The 19362-nt window shown below is 40.8% G+C and overlaps 1 protein-coding gene across 12 annotated transcripts in view; it reads left to right on the top strand.

Moving 5' to 3' along the window:
- DTNA (dystrobrevin alpha) overlaps positions 1-13307 on the top strand; it is a 225419-nt gene extending 212112 nt beyond the window's left edge. For all 12 annotated transcript variants that reach the window (XM_032676102.1, XM_032676155.1, XM_032676147.1 and 9 more), the window contains 4 exons: positions 544-712; positions 1431-1563; positions 4749-4793; positions 9771-13307. In XM_032676102.1, coding sequence (XP_032531993.1) covers positions 544-712; positions 1431-1563; positions 4749-4766 — 320 coding nt within the window. In that variant the 3' untranslated portion in view covers positions 4767-4793; positions 9771-13307. The remainder of the gene's footprint in view (positions 1-543; positions 713-1430; positions 1564-4748; positions 4794-9770) is intronic.
- Positions 13308-19362: the final 6055 nt, after the last annotated feature.

Genomic DNA, 19362 nt, shown 5'->3' with positions numbered 1-19362 from the left:
GTGAGTGAGGTTGGCCAGGATGGATAGTCACTACATTGACATTTCACATATTTCTTAAAAAAATGGGAGGTGGGAAGATACAAAGCAATAAAAAGGCATTGTAATGTATCTTTGAAGCTTGTCACGCTTTTAGAAAAAAAATCCTTATATAACAGCTTCAGGAACACAGCAGTTTCCCAAAACCATGGATGTAGAGGTGCAGCTGGATATAGTGAAAACTTTAAGTTTGTTTGTTATTCCATGTGGAGTGGGATTTCACTCTTTAGAAATATCATTCAGTAGAGAACATACAGGACCTATTGTAAAATGTAGTCTGTAGTATTCTCATTAAAATATCTTACCTTATGACTGAGATAATCAAAAGCTTCAATATTTGGTCCCACCACAAGAACAAAACTATAAGCTTTGCCAATATATGTAGAATAATATGCTGTTATTCACTGTGGACACAGCATTCTCAGTTGGAAGGGCAGAAAAATGCTTAGAGAAATAGGCAAGAATACTTACTTTCGTGAAAGTTAAATGGAAATTTTTGCTTCACAGAAGTGGGCAGCGAGACAGAAAGCAATGTGGATTCTGAATTTGGACGGACTCATTTTGATGACCTGGTTCCATCCCCGACATCTGAAAAGGCTTTCCTCGCGCAGATCCATGCCCGGAAGCCGGGGTATATCCACAGCGCTGCTGCCACTGGCTCTCTCCGTAGTGACATGTGGGTACCTGCTCAACCTTCTTAATCACATTCTTTTTCTTTTGAAAACAATGTGCAGCACGCAGTATTTTCCCTCGACTATTTGATTACAAAAAAGAAAAAGCATAAATCCAAGTGAGGACTGCTTCACGGTTAGATAGTAGGGAGCTCTGTAAAGGCCAGAATTTAGGATTCCCTCAAGAGTGAGCTGTCTCGCATCCAGCCTGGTACACTCAGGCAGAATGGAGGCTGTTGGGCAGATGTTCTCTCTAATATGTTCCACAGTCCTATTTTCTGCTTATGCAGACTGAGGGGCCTATTGGAGCTCACTGAGAAAAAAAAGTTTTTAAATGGAAAAGACAGAATGCTTTTCATTGACCAACTCAATTGATCAATAAACAGATTTAATTTTAGAACCTGAATCTTCCTTTCAGAGACAGTAGGCATCTTTCTAGTTATTTTTAGTTCAACCTCTTTGTATCAAGTTATTCAGAACTTTTGTTACTCATTTCCTTAGGGAAATGCCTTCAGCAGAATATGCCCTTTGGTGTACTTCATCAATGCCAAACCACTGGAGAGGGGAAATATCAGACGTGTTTTCCACTGCCAGGAAAATACTAGCCAGTGGAGCACGTAGTTGGACTAAATGTATCCCACACTCTTCATAGCTTACAATAAGGGAAGTTTTATTGACTCTGAATGTCATTCATCTCAGGAGGCTATTTATTAATGTCTTTAGGGTTACAGAAGATGGAGACCCCTATGTCAGAGCAGATGATGAAAATTATGAGAATGACTCTGTCCGCCAGCTGGAGAATGAACTGAAAATGGAGGAGTACCTGAAGCAGAAGCTGCAGGATGAGGCATACCAGGTGAGAGAAGGACACCAGCTGCCCATATTTCTCCATAAGTGAGAGACAACAGTGTGCCATAGACACCCAGTGCCATCTAACCAGTCCTGGGCTCTGGGGTGTGATTTCTTCTCAGTTAATAGAGCAGCTACACCCCAAAAACTGCTGCCGCTTTTCAACAGACACGCACGCATCTATCCTTTGTGCATATCCAGGAAGACCACACTGCCTGAGGCACACAATGGTAGTTCATAAGCTTAGCAAGGGTACCAGGTGGGACAGAATTGCCTCTGAACTTGTTCTCTGCCTACCAAGTCACTTAGACCTAATTCCCCCCTACCATAGATACTGGCTGTTGGTGTCAAGCTGTCTTGCTATCTTCAGATATTTTTTTCTTCAGTAGAAAAAACCATTCATAATGTTTCTCCAGTGCAAACTGAAGCTAAAGTGCAGTCTGTGTGTTAATGTCACTGTCAGAATTTGAAAGTACAGAAAAGGGTCTGAAACGAATTTTATCCCAGGGGACCAAGTATTCAACAGCCTGGGGATTTCTTATTAAGCACCTCCCTGAGGAAGTTCTCAAAGGGCATTTGTTGAAGAGTCTGAGTAAAGCTGATATGCCAGGGGGAGCTGGAATTCTGTAGATATCCATGTCTGCGTCATGATCTCCATTTTGGCTGGGTGTAATGGATTATTGCCAGACTTTAAGTTATTCTGACTCGGATCATCTGAATATAAAATACATTACTTTTTATAAAGTTGATAGTAGTGTCGGTAGGAGGGCAAACCTAGTTCAGTTATTTGGGAGCAGAGCTGAACCAAGCAGAAATAACTCTTTTCCCACATGGTGATCAGTTTGAAGTTGAACCTCACCCCTACAGAACATATACCAAAAGATTAAATGGGCTAAAAAGACCAGATTAGGCAGGTTGTGAGAGATCAGACATAAGCAAATGAGATTCAAAATCACTTCATGGGCAGGAATTCTTTAAACTGCTGATTTCTGGAAGCTAAAAAAATCTAGCCTTTTTTTCTGGTACTTTTCATCCAGTATCCAGTGCCAGTCACTTTGGAGAAAATAATCTGGGACTGACAGGCTTGTGATGGAATGAAGATTGGCTGCTTTTTTGGTCTTCTTTTCTGTAAAGCTGCTAGGATATGTTAGTCTTGTAGAAGTTCATCAAGTCTTATGAAAATTGCAGGTAGTCTTGAGGTTGATGTGAGCATCTTTTTGTTGTTCTTGTTTATGTAGACCGGCTACATGCCCATGATAGCTTGCCAAAAGTCATTTCATTGCAAAGGTCTTTAAGAACACGACAAAAGGAGAAGAATTGTTATAGACTATTTACAAAGGCGGGTGACATGGGGGGATTGTCAGAAATTTTTTATCCAAGATAGGAAATGGCAAAAATCACAGCCTTTAAACTTCTGAACAGGATGAGGAGGTACTGCTGATAAAAAGAAAAGTAATTGTCAGTTATAAAGAAGGGGTGCCTCAATGGTCAGAGCTCTCAGGCATCAAATAATAAATGTTATTCTTTCTGGTAAAAAATCCATTTTCTTCAAAAAGAATAATAGACCAGTTTGACTGTATTTTGATTACAGTATGGAAGTGCAATATATGGCAACAGTGTTCCATGAGTTTCACAAGTTACAAGGGGATTTTGTGCATGCATAAAATTCAGTATGCATGTGCACCGCAAATAAGGGCAGTAGAAGTTATACATGTTGGTCAATGCCACTGGGTGTTACTCTTGCTTCAGTCAAAACAGAGCTTTTCTGCTGTCCTCCACCAACATTCCCAGAAGAAGGAGAGGAAATCTCCTTATCAATGTCAGAATAAAACTCCTGAATTTAGGTCAGCTAAGACTACACCCAGGTGAAGTTTATTCCCCATTGGTTTACATTATTTGTTTCCACCAGGGGAGCAATTAAAAAAAAAAGGCTTTTTTTTTTTTTTAAATATATTCACTGAAGGAACAGAATGTCCTCATTCTAGACAAGTTCTGTTTAACAGCATTTTTCCAAAAGAAATTTCGTGATGTACTTTACTGTCTGTGAGATTGTCAGCTCCTATCAGGCAATGATTTGACAGTAGTGACTTGTAAGTAGAATCTATTTTTAGTTGATAACCACAGACCCAAAGCATGAGAAGTCCTTCCCAGTATGACTGATGCCATTTCAATTACAGAATGGGTTTAAAGGAAGCAAAAAAAGGTATTAAGTTAGTAGGGACTACTAAGATGATTAGGAGTTGGTTTGAGTGTCATGCATTGATCCTGAGACATGTGCTTTGGCAGTGGCTTGTTTTCTGCAATTTGCTGTTTATTTGTGGCATTTTGCTATTCTATTCCTTTATCTACTAATACCACTGAGTATAATGACACAACTTCCTACTTGCAAAAACAAAGGAAAATTGGGAAATTTCTGTTTAGGGCATCCTGTTGAACAGTGGCCAGGTCAACTATTCTCATTTGCATCAAACCATTGGAATTTATTACAAGCTATTTTACTGTCTGTACTCACATGTACACTGCATTCATCTGGATTGCGAAAAAAAGCTGGAAGCTGTAGCTATCTTAATGCAATTGTCAGCTGAAAACTGCGGGGAGGAACTCATACTAAGGTTACAGAATGGTAACTTCAGTAACAATCTGGTAACCTTTTTTATGTTATTAAATGTCTCACTTTGTGTAAAAGCTGCACATTTAGAGAAACATGTAGATGTCGTGTAGCATGGAATATGCTTGGTCCAAACCCACTCTTGTTATTTTGTGTCACCTTGTTTCCAAGCAAGATATTCATGCTAAACTCTAAATTAATATTAAAGTATGAGCAAAAAAAGCCAAGATACACGGGGAGATGAGGGACAGGGAACCTCAAGGAGGCTTCTTTCTCTCTTTTTTTTTTTTGAAGCATGTTGTAAATAACAAGTATCCATATCAGAAAAAAAACCCACATATTAATGCACAAGTATAAATGCTAACAGTGCTTATCCTTCCACATCTGCTTCCAGTTGTGTTCTTGTTACAGTCTTTTGCTGGGTGTGTTGTGTAAGACAGTTTTCATTGGTTTTATTTTCTGGGTCCCTAATTGCTCCCTTTATTTCTAGGCTTTTGCATGGCTTTCTTCAGAATAATACACTGCCTGGCTGCTCACGGGCTTAATTTGTCATCTTCTTGTTTTCTATCCCTTGTTATCTACAGGTCAGTTTGCAAAGTTGAGTGCAATATCCTTCTCTCTCCTCTCAAGTAAGTATTATTATAATTTAGAAGACTGTTTGGAATTAATCCTCATAATGTGTATTTCAGTTGCAATGCGCTTTGAGCCATCTGAATGTGTATCAGGATGCTGTTTCTTTCTTCTTTTAACCTGTGTTGGGATGCCTAGGAATCTCTCTAAAGCAGTTCTAATATACTGAAATATGCTCCTAGTCCTGAGGATTCCCATTAAGCTATCTTTTTGCTTTGTTGACCATCAGAGTGAGAATGTGGGCTTTTCATCCCTAGGGATGACAACAAATATATTAGCCAGTACAGAGACACCTTATCCAGAAGATAAGGAATCAGATTACATTTCGGGAGACCTGAGTTTAATTCTTTTTAATGCTTTAATCGGTGCTAGGATAACTGAAATAAATCATTTCTGGTGAGATCAGAACATCTACTCCCATGTGTGAAACAGAAGTCAGGCAAATATTACAAAAAACAATCCACCAGCTGCTTAACCACAGAGGTATCTTCAGATGTGTTGTGGAAGTTTAAAATGCCCCAATCCAAAGTGCAAGGCACTCAGCTACTAGCTAGAGTCTGGCAATTCAGACACGGTAAGAAGATCTATAAATTCCCTGCTATCCTGTATTCAGGTCATGTTCCTTACACATGCCAACCTCACAGTTGCAGCACCGAGATTAATGCCAAGTTCAGCAATTGTGTTTTTCTTCAGGAAGACAGACAACGTCTATTTTTATGAAGTAGCCTGTTATTCTGAACACTTGCCCAGGAAATGGGAGGCCACACATTTCCTTTTTGCCTCATCTGAAGCTGTGGGCTCTGCATTTCTGACTTCCTAGGAGAATGCCCTGCTGTGATGATGGCAGTGAGACAATGCTGTCCATCCTACTGAGACACTGAACCATGGGGTAATGGGGCCAGAAAGGCAGGAGAAGTCAGAATAGGGATCTGAGTCTGGTCTGCAAACTGAGCCTCTTCCTCAAAGCCAGAACTAATGGCAAACAGAGGTCAGTGATCAAATGGACACTACAACTTGGGAGCAGGGTCATGTTCAGATAATCCCCTGCTCCGATAATCAAAACCAGTGAACTAGCCTGTGCCAACTCTAGCAGGAACTCATATTGTTACATTTTGTATGCCATGTTTTATGCTAGACCTCCTTATTTATAAGACAATTTTGATGGCAAAACTTGACCCTGATTCAACGGGTTTGCAGCTTCTGCTGACAGTAAAATTTGGCTGTTAAAATGTATACCTTGTGAAAGTAGCTGCTAGTAGGTATTTCCAAAGCAATGTCTCTTGCAACTAAAGCAGAATAAATGAATGTGAAAAGCAAATAAACTGCAATACCCAGAGTACTACAAACACCAAATAACTGCTCATAAAAATTGTCCTACTTTGCCCCTCAGGTTACATTCATTTTCTCAGTAGTCCTGTTAAAAATATGAGCTTTGTAGAGTTTCCTAAACATTGACAGCCAGCAAAATAAGTTTTTTTATTCTGTTTTGTTGCAGTTGTCAGTTATAGATGAGGTCACAGGAAAAGGAAAATGTATGCATATAACTGTATATAGTGGAAATGGTATATAGAACTGAATTTAATTACAGTTTGAAAACTTGCAAATAAGTTGAAAAAAATCCTTTTCATTAGAATTATAAAACTGAGGCAATTCCGTTTAAGGTTTCGTTTTTTGTTAGGAAGCAATGTTAACATAGTGATGTGAGGAAACGCATATTGCTGTACAGCCTGCCTTTCTTGAAAATATGTATCCTGTCTCAAATTAGCAGAGATCTGAGACTACTATCTCATCTCCTGGATGCTTTTTGAAGCATTTTGAAATCCTGTCAAAAAGAAAAAAGAGTTTCTTAGTGAAATTCTTTTTGGCTCCCAGGGAAGCCCTTCAGCCAGTAGCAAAGACTGTAATATTCCCACCAGCTGTAAAAGCCCAACCGTACAGAAATTAACATTCAAATCTAGTGGATTTGGCATTTCACCTACATCCACAAGAACAAATTGTATTATGGTACATTATGATAAATACATCTACATGTGGTGTGTCTTAGTCTTCTCAAGATTCACTCTCTTGTGAATATGGAAGTCTGTCATATCGTGTGTTTTACTTGGTACTTACATTTCATGGCATTGGAAAAATAATTTCAAAATAGTTCATACCAGTCGTGGTACCTAAAGTGCTTTTGCTTTTTGCGTTGGATTCTTGCTTGAAGCTTAGAAACTGCACAAAGAGTTTTATTTCTAAGATGTTATTCAGTCAGTAATGATACAAATACAGTCCATATGACCCTAGATGGCCATATGAGGTAGAAAGCCAACAGACTTTCCTATCTCACAACAGTATTACATTTGTGCTTATTTAAAAAAAAAAAAAAAAAGATGAGGGAAATGAGATCAGTTTATTGTAACTGCATATGAGTGATATTGCTGCTGATGGCCAGCCACAGAGTTCTGTCCATTTCCTCATTTCATTTGTCTGGGGTTGGTGTCATTTGATTAGGGCTTAATGCAATCTATTTGCATTTTTAAAAGTGCTATGTACAGTTTTCTGGAATTGATTTTGGAATAACATCTACTATAACAAATTCCCAAGTTCCAAAGACAGCAGGTGATTCCAGTAATATATAAAACATAATTTAATCATGTTTTCAGTTTACTTTTTACGTTAAATGTACTTGTTTTATTTTTAGTAAAGTAACAGAGTGAATTTGAGCTTGTTTTCAGCAGGCACTAGGCAGCACAGTAATTTTCAAAAATGTCTGCTACATTCGCTCAGTTACTTTTGGTTTTCCTCTTTATTTTTCTCCTTAAGTTCTCCTCTTCTTAGCATGTAGGTGTAAAAAAAGCTGTAAAAGAACTGTGACCAAGTTAACGGGGAAGAAGCAACTTTAGTGAATTCAGTTCTAAAATTACACAAGTGATAGGGGTGTTTTTTGAAAAATTACTGAATGATAAGTAACAGAAAAGAACCTGTGGATTCCGTTACAGAAAAGGTCAAGAAACAATTTTATATCATGACACATCATATGAGTCTTGACTTGGAATTAATTTTAGCACTTCTAAAATGTTGCAATGAATATAAAGCTCTGAGGTTCATTAGTACTCATTATTTCTTGTATGAAAATCTCTCTATCCCAGTGCTGGCTGTGGAATAGAGAAAACCCTTGAGAGAATTTAGAATAACCCTTCCCACACTCCACCAAAGAGAAGTAATTTATCCAGAAAATTTGAAGCAAACCCAAATACTTAGCATTACTGTCAATGTCATCTTAATGCTTCCCATGCTTCACAGGCCCCTCTTATTTTACTCTTGTGGTTTATAATGATACTGTCAAGAAATATGAGATGTTCCTATATTTTAGGATATTAGGAAAAATTTTGTCACTGACAGAGTTGCCCAGCACTGGAACAGGCTGCTCAGGGAAGTAGTTGCTGAGTCACTGTCCCTGGAGGTATTTAAAAGGCAGGTGGATGTAGCACTTGGGGACATGGTTTAGTGGTGAACATGAGAGACCTGGGTTAACAGTTGGACTCAATGATCTTAGAGGTCTTTTCCAATCTAAATTATTGTATGATTTACATAACCCTGAAATTGATTTGGTAAAAATCAGTCTTGGGCAGCTGAGAACTGACCTCTTCCATGCCTTTCATTTTCATTTTTTGGCTGAATTGTGAAGAGTGAAATATTCCTTTACTAAGATTTCTGAGTAGGTTTGCAGACTTAAGCGGTACAGATGCATGTCTGATTTTTAAAACTTATCATTTAAAATGTACCTCAGGCATTTTTTATGAAACTCTCATTATACTTGCAGTGCAAGTTTCCTTTCCTTTTGTCAACAAAATGTTAATGCCTGTCTTTTGTAACTGCCTGACACAAGGAGACACTAAATTAAGATCATCATAACATTTGGAAGCATAAGTATTAGAGAATAGGATGGAATTGTTTGTGGTTGAATAATTAATACAATCAAATGGTGTCAGGAAGGAGAAGCAGCAAGCTTCTACCTAACTTTTCTTATTCATCAGATTTAACTATTTTTGCTGAAGTAATCTGCATTTCATCTCCCATCTTGTAGACCAGCTTTATGCCTGAAATGAGTAGAAAAGAATTCATGTCAGTAGGGTGTGGTATTATGCTGTTATTATCATATCTCATGCAATGCAGATGGGTTTTCTCTCTGAGGTAGTTCAAGAGAAAAAGGGCTGAGCTCCTTAACTTTGGAAGAGTCAAGTGTGTAAACAGTGTCCTTACAATAAACATGCCAAAACCAGAAGTTTGCAGTATTACCTGACTGTAGATCCTGACACAGTTCTGAGAAAGAGCAGCAGTAATCTAACATGAATTTTCCATTACCAACTAACATGTTCATGATTCCTCTATAGGAATGTAAGATACTCACTGATGCTTCAGGATACAAAGGAGCACCAGGAGAAACTGGTGCACCAGAGGACTAGGCTATTTATGAGCTATTGTAAATCATCCTCTTAAGTAACTACAGGTTCCTTTAGACAGAGTGAAACATATCCAGGGCAAGTAATATGTGTGGGGATGCTCGTGATGGTGAGGGACTGTTAATCGAGTGGCTGAACACTGTGCTCATGGGTTTGCTATTTATAGAGTGACCTGGAAGGGTAAAATGCAAGGGAAAATGGGAACACTGCAAATCTGTGTCAGTGTAGACTGAGTTACCCCGGGGTCCCTCAGCAGAGCAGGGAACAGTCTTCTTGCCCAGGGCAAGGAGAGTTTCCGACTTCACACATACCCTGTAAGTTCCTGTTTACAGCTCAATTACCTATGGATCACCTAGGTAGGATGGCTTTTTCCCTGTCTTAGCTCCTTAAGGGGTAACCACAGGAACTGACCAGCTCCTGCTTTTCTCTCTCAATAAAGCAGCACTCAAAGGCTTTACTTGCTCTGCCTGTGTGGGTGCAGCATCTTAAACCAGCACTCTTTAAAAACCTTCCCTAAACATTTCTCAACAGGGAAGCTGCAGTCAGACAGACAATGAAAGCTACGTAAGAACTGATGATGAGGAGAGCTGCTTTCGGACAGACGATGAAGAAAACTCAGCTGCAAACTTCACAGAAGAATGGAACCAAGAGGTGCAGCGTCTCTTGACAAAAAAATCACATAACTAAGTTCTGAGGACTGTAGCACAGTACTTTTGTTCTAAGAGTTGTAGTTTGTAGATGTGTGTTTTTGACAACAAGACTTTTGTTTAAAGCTAACTTATATTAGCTACATCTTCTGTAACATGGCTCATTACTGGTGAAGCAAACAGACTGATGTACGTACTGCTGTTACACAGGACAGTGGTATTAATAACTCACGTGAACCCTTTGCACATGATATTGAACCTGTTCAGTTTACAATGACAATACTGTTTATAGATAGAAATTTGATTTCTGAATACTTTGAGATTTTAGTAGATTGGTTTACTATACACTGTACATTTTTTTCCACAGATGAAATAAAAAGCGACAATTATGCATTTAACACTGAATAATAATACTCCTGAGTGTATATATCTAGTAGCCCAAAAAACAAAGTACCAGACTATCTTTGCAATTTGTTTGCAAGTCTTTAAATTAAGGCTTATACAAAATGTACTAAAATAATAATTATAATAATATAATTAATAATAATAATAAACTTCTCTAATTTAGGGCTAATGTGTAACTTAGGAATGTTTCTTTCAAAATAATCTAACAAATCAGCCATAGAAGTTAGTGTAAATATTTTTTTTCCAAATAGATATCATATACAAAAGGTGACATTCAAATGATATAGAATCTAGTTTTTAAATCAGCACAGATCTTCTTAAAACTGTGAACTATGTTTTGAAATACTCGTTGCTAAAGCTGTTTATAAACCACAGGTGCCATAAGATCCCTGAACTGACTGATGTTACGTATAATCTTCCATGGTATTGTTTCATTGATGTTTTAGCTTTAGTAGGCATGTGTTCAACAAACTGGCTCTTTCCATCTTTCTGCCCCTCCTCTCCTCCCCGACCCCCTTCATTATGTTATTTTCGAGGCCTTCAGCTTTAAATGTACAGGCTTAAAGTGCGCTTGCAACTGTTCTCTTTTGATTTCCGAATGTGTACTGCCTTAGCCAGCCACCAGATGTTCTGCATGCTCTCTTGGAAATGTGTAGTGAGACTCCTTCAGAGCTGGATGGAGAAATAGCGATCAGTGAAAAGCACAAGAAGAGCGGTGGATTTTTTCAAAAGGACAGGCATACAGTTACAGAGTTGGAGATTGGTCTGGTTTAGTATTTTTCCAGTATTTTTCCAGGCATTTCAGGAGAAAGGAGACTGACCTGGCCATTGTGGGTTAGACAGTGAGACTGCTGGCTAAGAAGTGTTTGCTCTGCTGTGACTACAAACCTACAGATGTCCTGAGCAGGGATTGACACAAATCAGCTGTATTGTGCTCCCCAGAGCACACTGCTTGGAAATAAAGGTGACACCCATATGGCACATAGCACTGCCCTGCAGAGAAACCAGAGCCAGGCCCTCAAGAGCTGGAGCAGCAGCAGTCAGGGACACCAGGAGATGTTCCATGCTGGCTGCCCTGCCCTCCTGGGCTGCACAGTGTATGAGCTCAGGACCACCTCTGTGCCAAGGTAATTTTACTGTCCTAATACAACATTAGGCTTCCAGTACCTGGCTGATCTGAAGTGACACTGTCTAAAGGCCCTAAAAACAGTGGTGTTTCATACAGATATTTCACACGAGCATAGTTTGCCTACAGCAAGTGATGAGATACCCATCTAAAGCAGGTGAACATGGCTTGTCTGTCCTTGCTTTCATGGTGACGTGGATGTGCACTGCCATATTTACATGAGATTGTAGCTCGACCCAGTAAATCCACTTGTTTGCATGTACTCTCCAGGCTCATGGTTGTTTCCCTGGGCATTATGTGTTAGGGAATGAGTATCTGTATGAAAGAGCTTCTGCCATTTTTCACTTCCATATTGTTTTATTGCATATGCAGATCTCTTATCCACATCTCCTTGCATATCTGGGCTTGGTCTCAGACATCGAAATGCATACTAAGGGTTCTAGATATCTTCATGTAAGCTTTTCATTTTTGCAATCACTGGTCTTTGCTCCTGGGGTATGTGCCACCCTAGCAAGGCAGGTACCATATCCTCCACTGCCTCCTCCTCCAACCTCCTCTCAGGAATGGGTTAGCCTCCACTAGTGCCTAGCACTCCATGTTTGAAGCTACTCCAGTGAACCTGTAGACATTGCTGTCAGCTCAGGATTCCAAGCAAGCATTTTCTGAACAGGAAGAAGACAAGCTAGAACACAGCTACATGCAATGGCTGATTAATTCTACCCATGTCATGTTTAACTGTACCCAGAGTAAGAGATCCCTCTCATCATCTTAATGTCTGCGTGCTCATTATCACCATGCTTAAAATAGATGCAGTAAACTAAATCCATTGCAAGAGCTTCTGAACTAGGAGTAATGACTAAAGTTCACTAATCAAGTACTTTTCTTTTAGGCTGGTGTCAACAAGGTGATCCCTTAGAGCTGGAGTTCTGGGTCCCTTATGCCCTGGAGCTCTGAGATGAAGCACCTTTTACTTAGCTCTCCAAATGTCTATTTTAAGCATTTTCCAACTGTTAAGCTGGCTGCATTTTCACCCAGCTGGTCTTTGTCTGTTTGTTGAATATTATTTTGGTTGTGGTTTGCGGTCATTAAAACAGTTACAGAAGAGGTCCCTGGCGTGGCCCTTTTCTTAACTACCAATGGCCCACCACAGCAATCAAAACTCTGGGTGGTTTTACTGTCACTGGAGGAAAACCAGTGGTTTGGAATCAGGAGACAGGGATGTGAAGATGTATAGGGTCCTTGAATGTCCAAAGCGAAGGTGGAGAATGGGTTGTCTGTAAGTAGTAATGTTAACTAAACTGCATAAAAAGGTGTGTGGCCTTTGTTGTGATATAATATGTATTTTCTTATATGCATGAGCCAAATTGTTGCATCATAATTTATCATAAGTGTGTCCACCTTTACTTTCAGTTGTCATCTTCTCCCATCCTTATTGGTTCTTGGCAATTACTGTAGATAGACCTTGTAAATATTGCAACCTCGGGTTGCTGTAATCACGTTGGTTCAATTCAGCAGACGGAGCTGTGAACAACAAGCACTCCACTGTGTCCTGAAGACAAAAGGGCATTTTTACCTTTGAACCAAAAAAAATAAAAAAAGTATGAGGAGTTACATCTTGAGGCTACTAACTGTAAGACATTTTTAAAACTACTGTACTTGACACCACTTGAGACAGATATAGAGACACTAAAGATGTCACGATATTCATTGGTATTGTAACAGAACTGCTATTGTATGGGGTTTTTGTATTGCTGTTAAGTATTGTTTTGTGTGTGTGTGTGTTGGAACCTACTGGGGACATGTTATATTTTGAAGTGATTAAACTATTTAATTGTGTGTCTATATTTTGGAATGGAATTATTTCTTCATTAAAAAGATTTTTAAAAGGAATTTATGGAGCATCGTGTTTGTGGCTTATTATGGTTTTGGATGTCCTGTTCCACGTAGCCCAAGCAGCGTTTTCTTTTAGCAGGGAAGGAAACTCCATCTCCATGGTGCAGCAAGAAGTCTTTGCTTCATCCACAGTCTCCTCTTCACAAGAGAACTCCATCCACCTCCTTCAGAAGTGCTTTGAACGTGGTACAGAGCAGTACCCGCTTTCAGTGGCCCAAGCAGTTTCTTCTTTCTTCCTTTCTTAATTTTCTATATCTTTAGCAGTTTCACATCCTGAAAATGCAGTTCTTCTGTCTGTAAAATACCTGCCCCTGTATCCACTTAACAGCAATGAAAATGACCATAAGCAGAGACACCAGGGCCTGACAAGGTGCCTGGTACAGACTTATGAGGGGGGACCCTGGTCCTCAGGAACCTAAACTACCTGCAATGGTGTGATTTTTTCTTACTGACTGTGTTTGTCTGGCCTTAGAAGGAGCAAGACCAACGTGGAACCAACACGTTTGAATGGCTTTACCATGCACAGTTACTTGTTTTATTGCAGAAGGACATGAAGTCTTTGTTTTTCCAATTACACTTTGAAGATATCTTTCTATATCAGTTGTTGGTAATTACAACTGGTTGCTAACCTAAAAGAGCATGGAGTTGCAAGGCAAGAGCTCCTGCTTAAAGCAACAAGTTTGTGTCCTGATGCAGTGCTTGGAGGTACTTCAGGACACAGCAGTGTCTGGAGGCAGTGCCTGGCTGTGCTGCTGGCCCATGGTGGGAGCCCTTCCCAGCTCTGCCACTGCCATGGCAGAGCATCCCACTGGCAGCTCAGTGCAGCCAAAGTGTCGACAGCTGTGCACACAACATTGTTAGCTGGCCAATTAGTTACACCAGGGTGAGATCTGTTAGAAGGAAAGCAGTAGCAGCACACCAAAAATATTCTCTATATACTTACCAGATATCCCAGTGTCTTGGGAAGCTGATAAAGCCAAGTCTGCTGCCTCCTTCAGTGCTGACTGCTGTGGTAACCTATAAATCACCAGGGTTTATTTGCCCTAATTCCCCTGTCTACATGGTGGCATTCTTCAATAAAGAGGATCATTTTACATGGTAAATTATTTGCCAGATCTGCTGAACTTTGCCTCCACAATCCCAGTCCAAATTCATATCTGCAGGATTGTAATGTATGATGACATATCGTCAGCTCGTGAGGATAGCTCTGTTTTATCCATGCGTAATCCCAAATTGCTGTATTTCTTCCTAACCCACAATCAAGTCTGTGGCCCTTGGGGAACAAAGGAGCCAGTGAAAATTAATTTACAAAGGCTGTTTTCCTCTTTCCCTCTTGGTTACTCTAGCTGCTTTCTGCTCCCCACAAGGAAAATACACTTATATAGGAAGAAAAATTGTTTCATTTGCAAGAGGAAATAAAATAAAAATACTAAAATAAAACCAGTAAAATTTTAAATAAATAAATAAATAAGTGGTCTAAGTTGGTACATTGGCTGCATCAGCACTGAACTAGGGGACTAAAAGCATCTGGAACTTTCTAAAAGCACCTGGGAATTTCATTCAGCTGCACACAATTCTATGATCACTCTTCCAAAATTTGCCTGGGAGGCCTGTTATTCAGCAGCTGCATATTCCCATGCAAGCAGCCCTTAGTTCTGGGTGAAACTTCATAAGAGAGTAATGCAGGAATATGAAGCTGAGTTTATCACAGAAATAGGTTATGTGGAGTAGGAAGAGAAGTCTCCTCTGTTGTTGCACAAAGAAGAGTGCATTGAAGAATTTCATATGCTTCAGGATCATCCCGTGTAATACCCCAGATAATCTGCATATTAAGGATTCCTCTTTGCTTTCTCCTGAGTGATTGTGACCAGTTGAGTTGCCTGTGGATTACGACGGCTATCCCACACTGTCAGCGCTGCACCAACACACCTTTGGCTGTAAAGGACAAAGCAGCAGAATTAGGCTGCACCTCTCCCTGCCTTCCCATTTCCCTGGGAACAGGTCTCAGATTGGAATAAGCCTTTCTGAGGGCCCACAGTTCTGGAGCTTTTTAAAAAAGAAGCTGTTTTGGGGAAGCAACCTTGGGGAATGTTGTCCCCTTGTCTTTTGGGGAAGACAAGGCTGGGGGCTGTGCACAGGTCAGTAGGGGAATCATGCAGCCACATCATGCTAACTAACATAAGATGGTTAATGCAACTTGGAGATGTTAAAGACTAAAGAGATAGATGATGTTAAAGAGTAGTTGCTTTTCTGTGTCTTGGAAGGAAATGAAGGAGGCCCTGGTGCATTTTGTCATTTGTATGTGATGCTGAAGAATGTAGTTTGCTATTTAATACAACAAAATTTACCACTAGCAAATTAATTTCCTCATGACTTACATTTTTTGCATAACACTCAGCAGTGGCCAGATGGCAGATGTGTTAGGCCTGCTGCTTGTTATGCTAATTGTCAGCCGTAAAAGCATGAAAGCTGCCCAGTTAACACTTCTCGCCTGCTTGCTATAGCCCAGCATTGCTGTTAGAGGCCTGCATTGCCTGCAGCCAGCAGGTTCAGTCAGAAGAGGCACCCTTCAACTGCATGTTTTGACTGGTTTTCTTGTTACTGCTCAGTTCAGTTTTGGCCCCTTTTGGTACATTCCTGTTCGAAAAAAACATGGGTCAAACTGGTTTCCAGTATGGGGATGTGTCTGTGTGCACCTGCGTTTCTCAGCCTTTGGTCTTTGCAGTGCCCAGATCCCTGAAAGCCTCCCCTAACCCCAGCCTGAAGCACTGAGCATCCATCCCTGCACTTTCTCCCTTCACCACATGCACTTCAGTACAATTTCAAGATGTCAGGTGCTCCTCACCTGCACCAGCATTTTTCTTTATGTTTTTCTGGGCATTTCAGTCTCACACCAGGGCAAAATGAGATTTGCCTGAAACCTCCCTGAAAGCTGTTCAGCAGAGCAGGGGCTGCTGCTCACCTGGGAAGGACATTTCTCACCTCTGCCCTCCTGTCCCTCTTCCCACAGAAGCTGCTTTGGGGCCCAGACTGGAGTTTCTCCTGGGTGGAATCCCTTGCTCAACTCAAAAGGGTTTTTTTGGAATCCAAAATCCTTCCCTGGTTTCGCCGAACATATTTGTACCCCTCTGCCCCATAGAGTTACCTCCCCTCCTGCACCCCTCACTGGTGCCAAGTCCAATTACACTTCTTTTTTTTTTTTTTTTCTTATTTTGCTTTGTTGTTTTTTAAAGCTTCTGGCAGTCACTTTAAATCCCCAATAAAGTTATGCTCCTACACTGCTGCTATCAGCAGGAATCAGGTGCTTAGCAGGACTCTGCACTTCTTCAACATCTGCCTTCATGTGAAAAACCAAGAGCTTACAGGCTCTGTAAGAAGCACCTTTCATCACCATACTTTTTATGTAGGTACAACTAAACTTAGAAACCGGCCCCCCCCAAGAGACTCCAGCTCTGACAAGCAGCCCTGTTGTCCTATCCACAAAGTAGAAAAGTTGTGGTTTAGTGCTTTTAAGTGCCACTGTGTGCTCTCCAGAGCCAGTTTTTCATTTGCTACCTATAATTGCATCCTAGCTCTCAGCTCATTTGCCCAGAGACCCCCACAGCCCCCAGGAGACTGAGGGGCTTGAGCCCTGCTTGTTTCGGCTGAAAGGCTGGCACTTAAGCTAGTGCAGATGGTAATTGGTACTTGAGGGAGCGTTACTTCCAGGGAATCCTCTCATCACTCACTCTGAGTCATATGGTTACTGGAGGACACTTCACCAGAAACACATTTTCTGCCACGTTTTGGATCTAAGCTCTCACAAATTAACTGAGTTCATGTATAAATGCAAGAAGGAGGAATGCAGAACACTTTTATAAGGTTGCAATTGTGAGAAATGTATGCAGACAGACACCTGTTAACCAATTAAAAACTGGGTTTATATAGAGGTTATACAAAGTCTGCACAGTTCTAGCATTGATTGTTTGTCTGACAAAGTGATAATCAACAGAAAAATTAACTGTGTTTGACTGCAAGCTGAGATTGCCAAGGCTGATGGTGCCCAGAAGCAGAAAAATTAAACTGTCTTATGTTTATCTGAGGATGCTTCACTTAACCCAACAGGAGAAAACCCAGAGGACTAAAACCAAATGAAAACCAGATCACTGGTTCAGTCGCTATTCAATGGCCAGCTACTGCTTTCCTTGGGAAGTGATTCATTATTCCCGTTACATTTTGTACTGCTGGGAGTCAGCTCAGCTAACACTGCCGAGTAGCAGGTGGTTTTCCTGCCACGAGGACACAGTGGGCACAGTCCTGCCATGGCTGGGCCATTAGGTACAGCTGAGGTACAGCAACAGAAATTTGCTCTAATAGCTTTCTCAATCTGATAGCAGGACTGCATCTGGTTAGCCCTTTAATAAAAGGTGATGAATAACCATGGAGTGTTTTCCCTGGCAGCTGAAACCTTTTCCAAGATGGAAATAATGTTCATGTCTTTAGTCACCTAACAGATGAGACAGAAAAACTGATGGCCTTGTCCAGAAACCATGAGCCAAGCCTAATTCTGGGGTGAGGTTTCACACTCAAGCTGTGTGGCCAGCACATTAAAAAAAAACTGGGAAAGACAAGACTTGAGTTGTGTTGAGTGTCTGCGTAATGCCCTGTTGCCTAGGTAGCTACATTTAACATTCAGGGACTTGTTTCTAGGAGTTATGAGCTAGGGAGATAAACAAGCTCTTTTAAGGATGCAGAAGAGAAGAGGACTCGAATTTGGTTTGCTATATTTACTTTGTTGTGCTCATTTAGACATTCATGGTCTAATGATGACCCAGAAACACAGATAGCCTGCGGAAGTGTTTCCCTTGCTCTCTTCAGCCAGCTTTGTATGCCTAGCCCTGTATAATCCCTGGCACGGACACACACACACACCCTACACCAATCAGTTTGTTCTTGTTACGTTAAGGAAAAAGTGACACTCCAGATTGCACAAGGTGAGTCAAACGCAGTAAGAGGCTACCCTCTCCAGTTTGCATGTGTGGTAGTTTGGTCTAGGCCTTCCTTGGTGACCAGTTTGTAGCCAAGGAAGGGTCCAGATTTACCCAGTATTCCCTATGATTTTTACGTAAGCCAGACTATAAGAAGAAAGGAGGAGAGGCCTTCGCTCTCTTTCCTTCCGGCGGCTTGGAGGTGCAGGTTCCCTGCTGTTGAGTCTGTCGTGTTGGGGAGCGAGGCCTGGTAAGGCCTTGTCGACCTTGGGAGGCGGAGGTTGCCGGCGATCATTCCAGCGTGACTCCCTGTTGTCCCAAGGAGAGTAGTAAGCTAGTCTTTTGTTAATTCTTCTAGTTGCTAGATCTTGGGCTACTGATCAGGATATATATACATATATTTTATTTTGGTTTTGTTCCTTTTCTTCCCTTTCCCTTTTCCTTGTAAAATTGTATATATATTTCAATTGTATATAACTGTAACAGAAGTGTAAATGTATTTATATATATATTGCTTTAGCTGTCTCTCTCTTGTTTCGATTTTCTTGGGTTTTTTTTCTTTCCCTCTTCTCCCTGAGGTTTGGGGGGGGGCACTTCTTGTGGTAAGGTTTGGAGAGTTGGCAAGGAGCCAGCTTCAAACCATATCAGCATGGATCAGGCTGCTCTCATTTTCACTGTACAAGAGGATGAACAGTCCTCCATCAGGTAAAGGGGAGATCTGCACTGCATGTGCCCTCATGCCAGACCCCCAAGGCAATGTTTACCGTACCCTACCAGAGGTGGCATCCATCCACATCCCACGAGCTGCCTTCCTTGCCTCACAACTCAGGCACCAGTTCTGCTTTTGTGAAATCCCATTGGTGTGAGAGTTCTGATTTTACTGCACAGTGGCCACCAAATCCTCTGGCCTTGGTTTTGTAACTTCAGAGCAGGCAGATGCTGCAGTGCAAGTCAGGGGCCCACCACAACAAACATGGGCAGGTGTCTGTCCTCCTCCAGAGTTCATAGAGTTATAGAATCATAGAATTAACTGGGTTGGAAAAGACCTCCAAGATCATCAAGTTCAACCCTTGATCCAACATCAC

The sequence above is a fragment of the Chiroxiphia lanceolata genome, chromosome 1 (genome assembly GCF_009829145.1).
Source record: "Chiroxiphia lanceolata isolate bChiLan1 chromosome 1, bChiLan1.pri, whole genome shotgun sequence".
In the NCBI taxonomy this organism is placed as follows: Eukaryota; Metazoa; Chordata; class Aves; order Passeriformes; family Pipridae; genus Chiroxiphia; species Chiroxiphia lanceolata.
The sequence above is the reverse complement of the archived record's forward strand: the minus strand, read 5'-3'. Positions and strand labels throughout refer to the sequence as shown.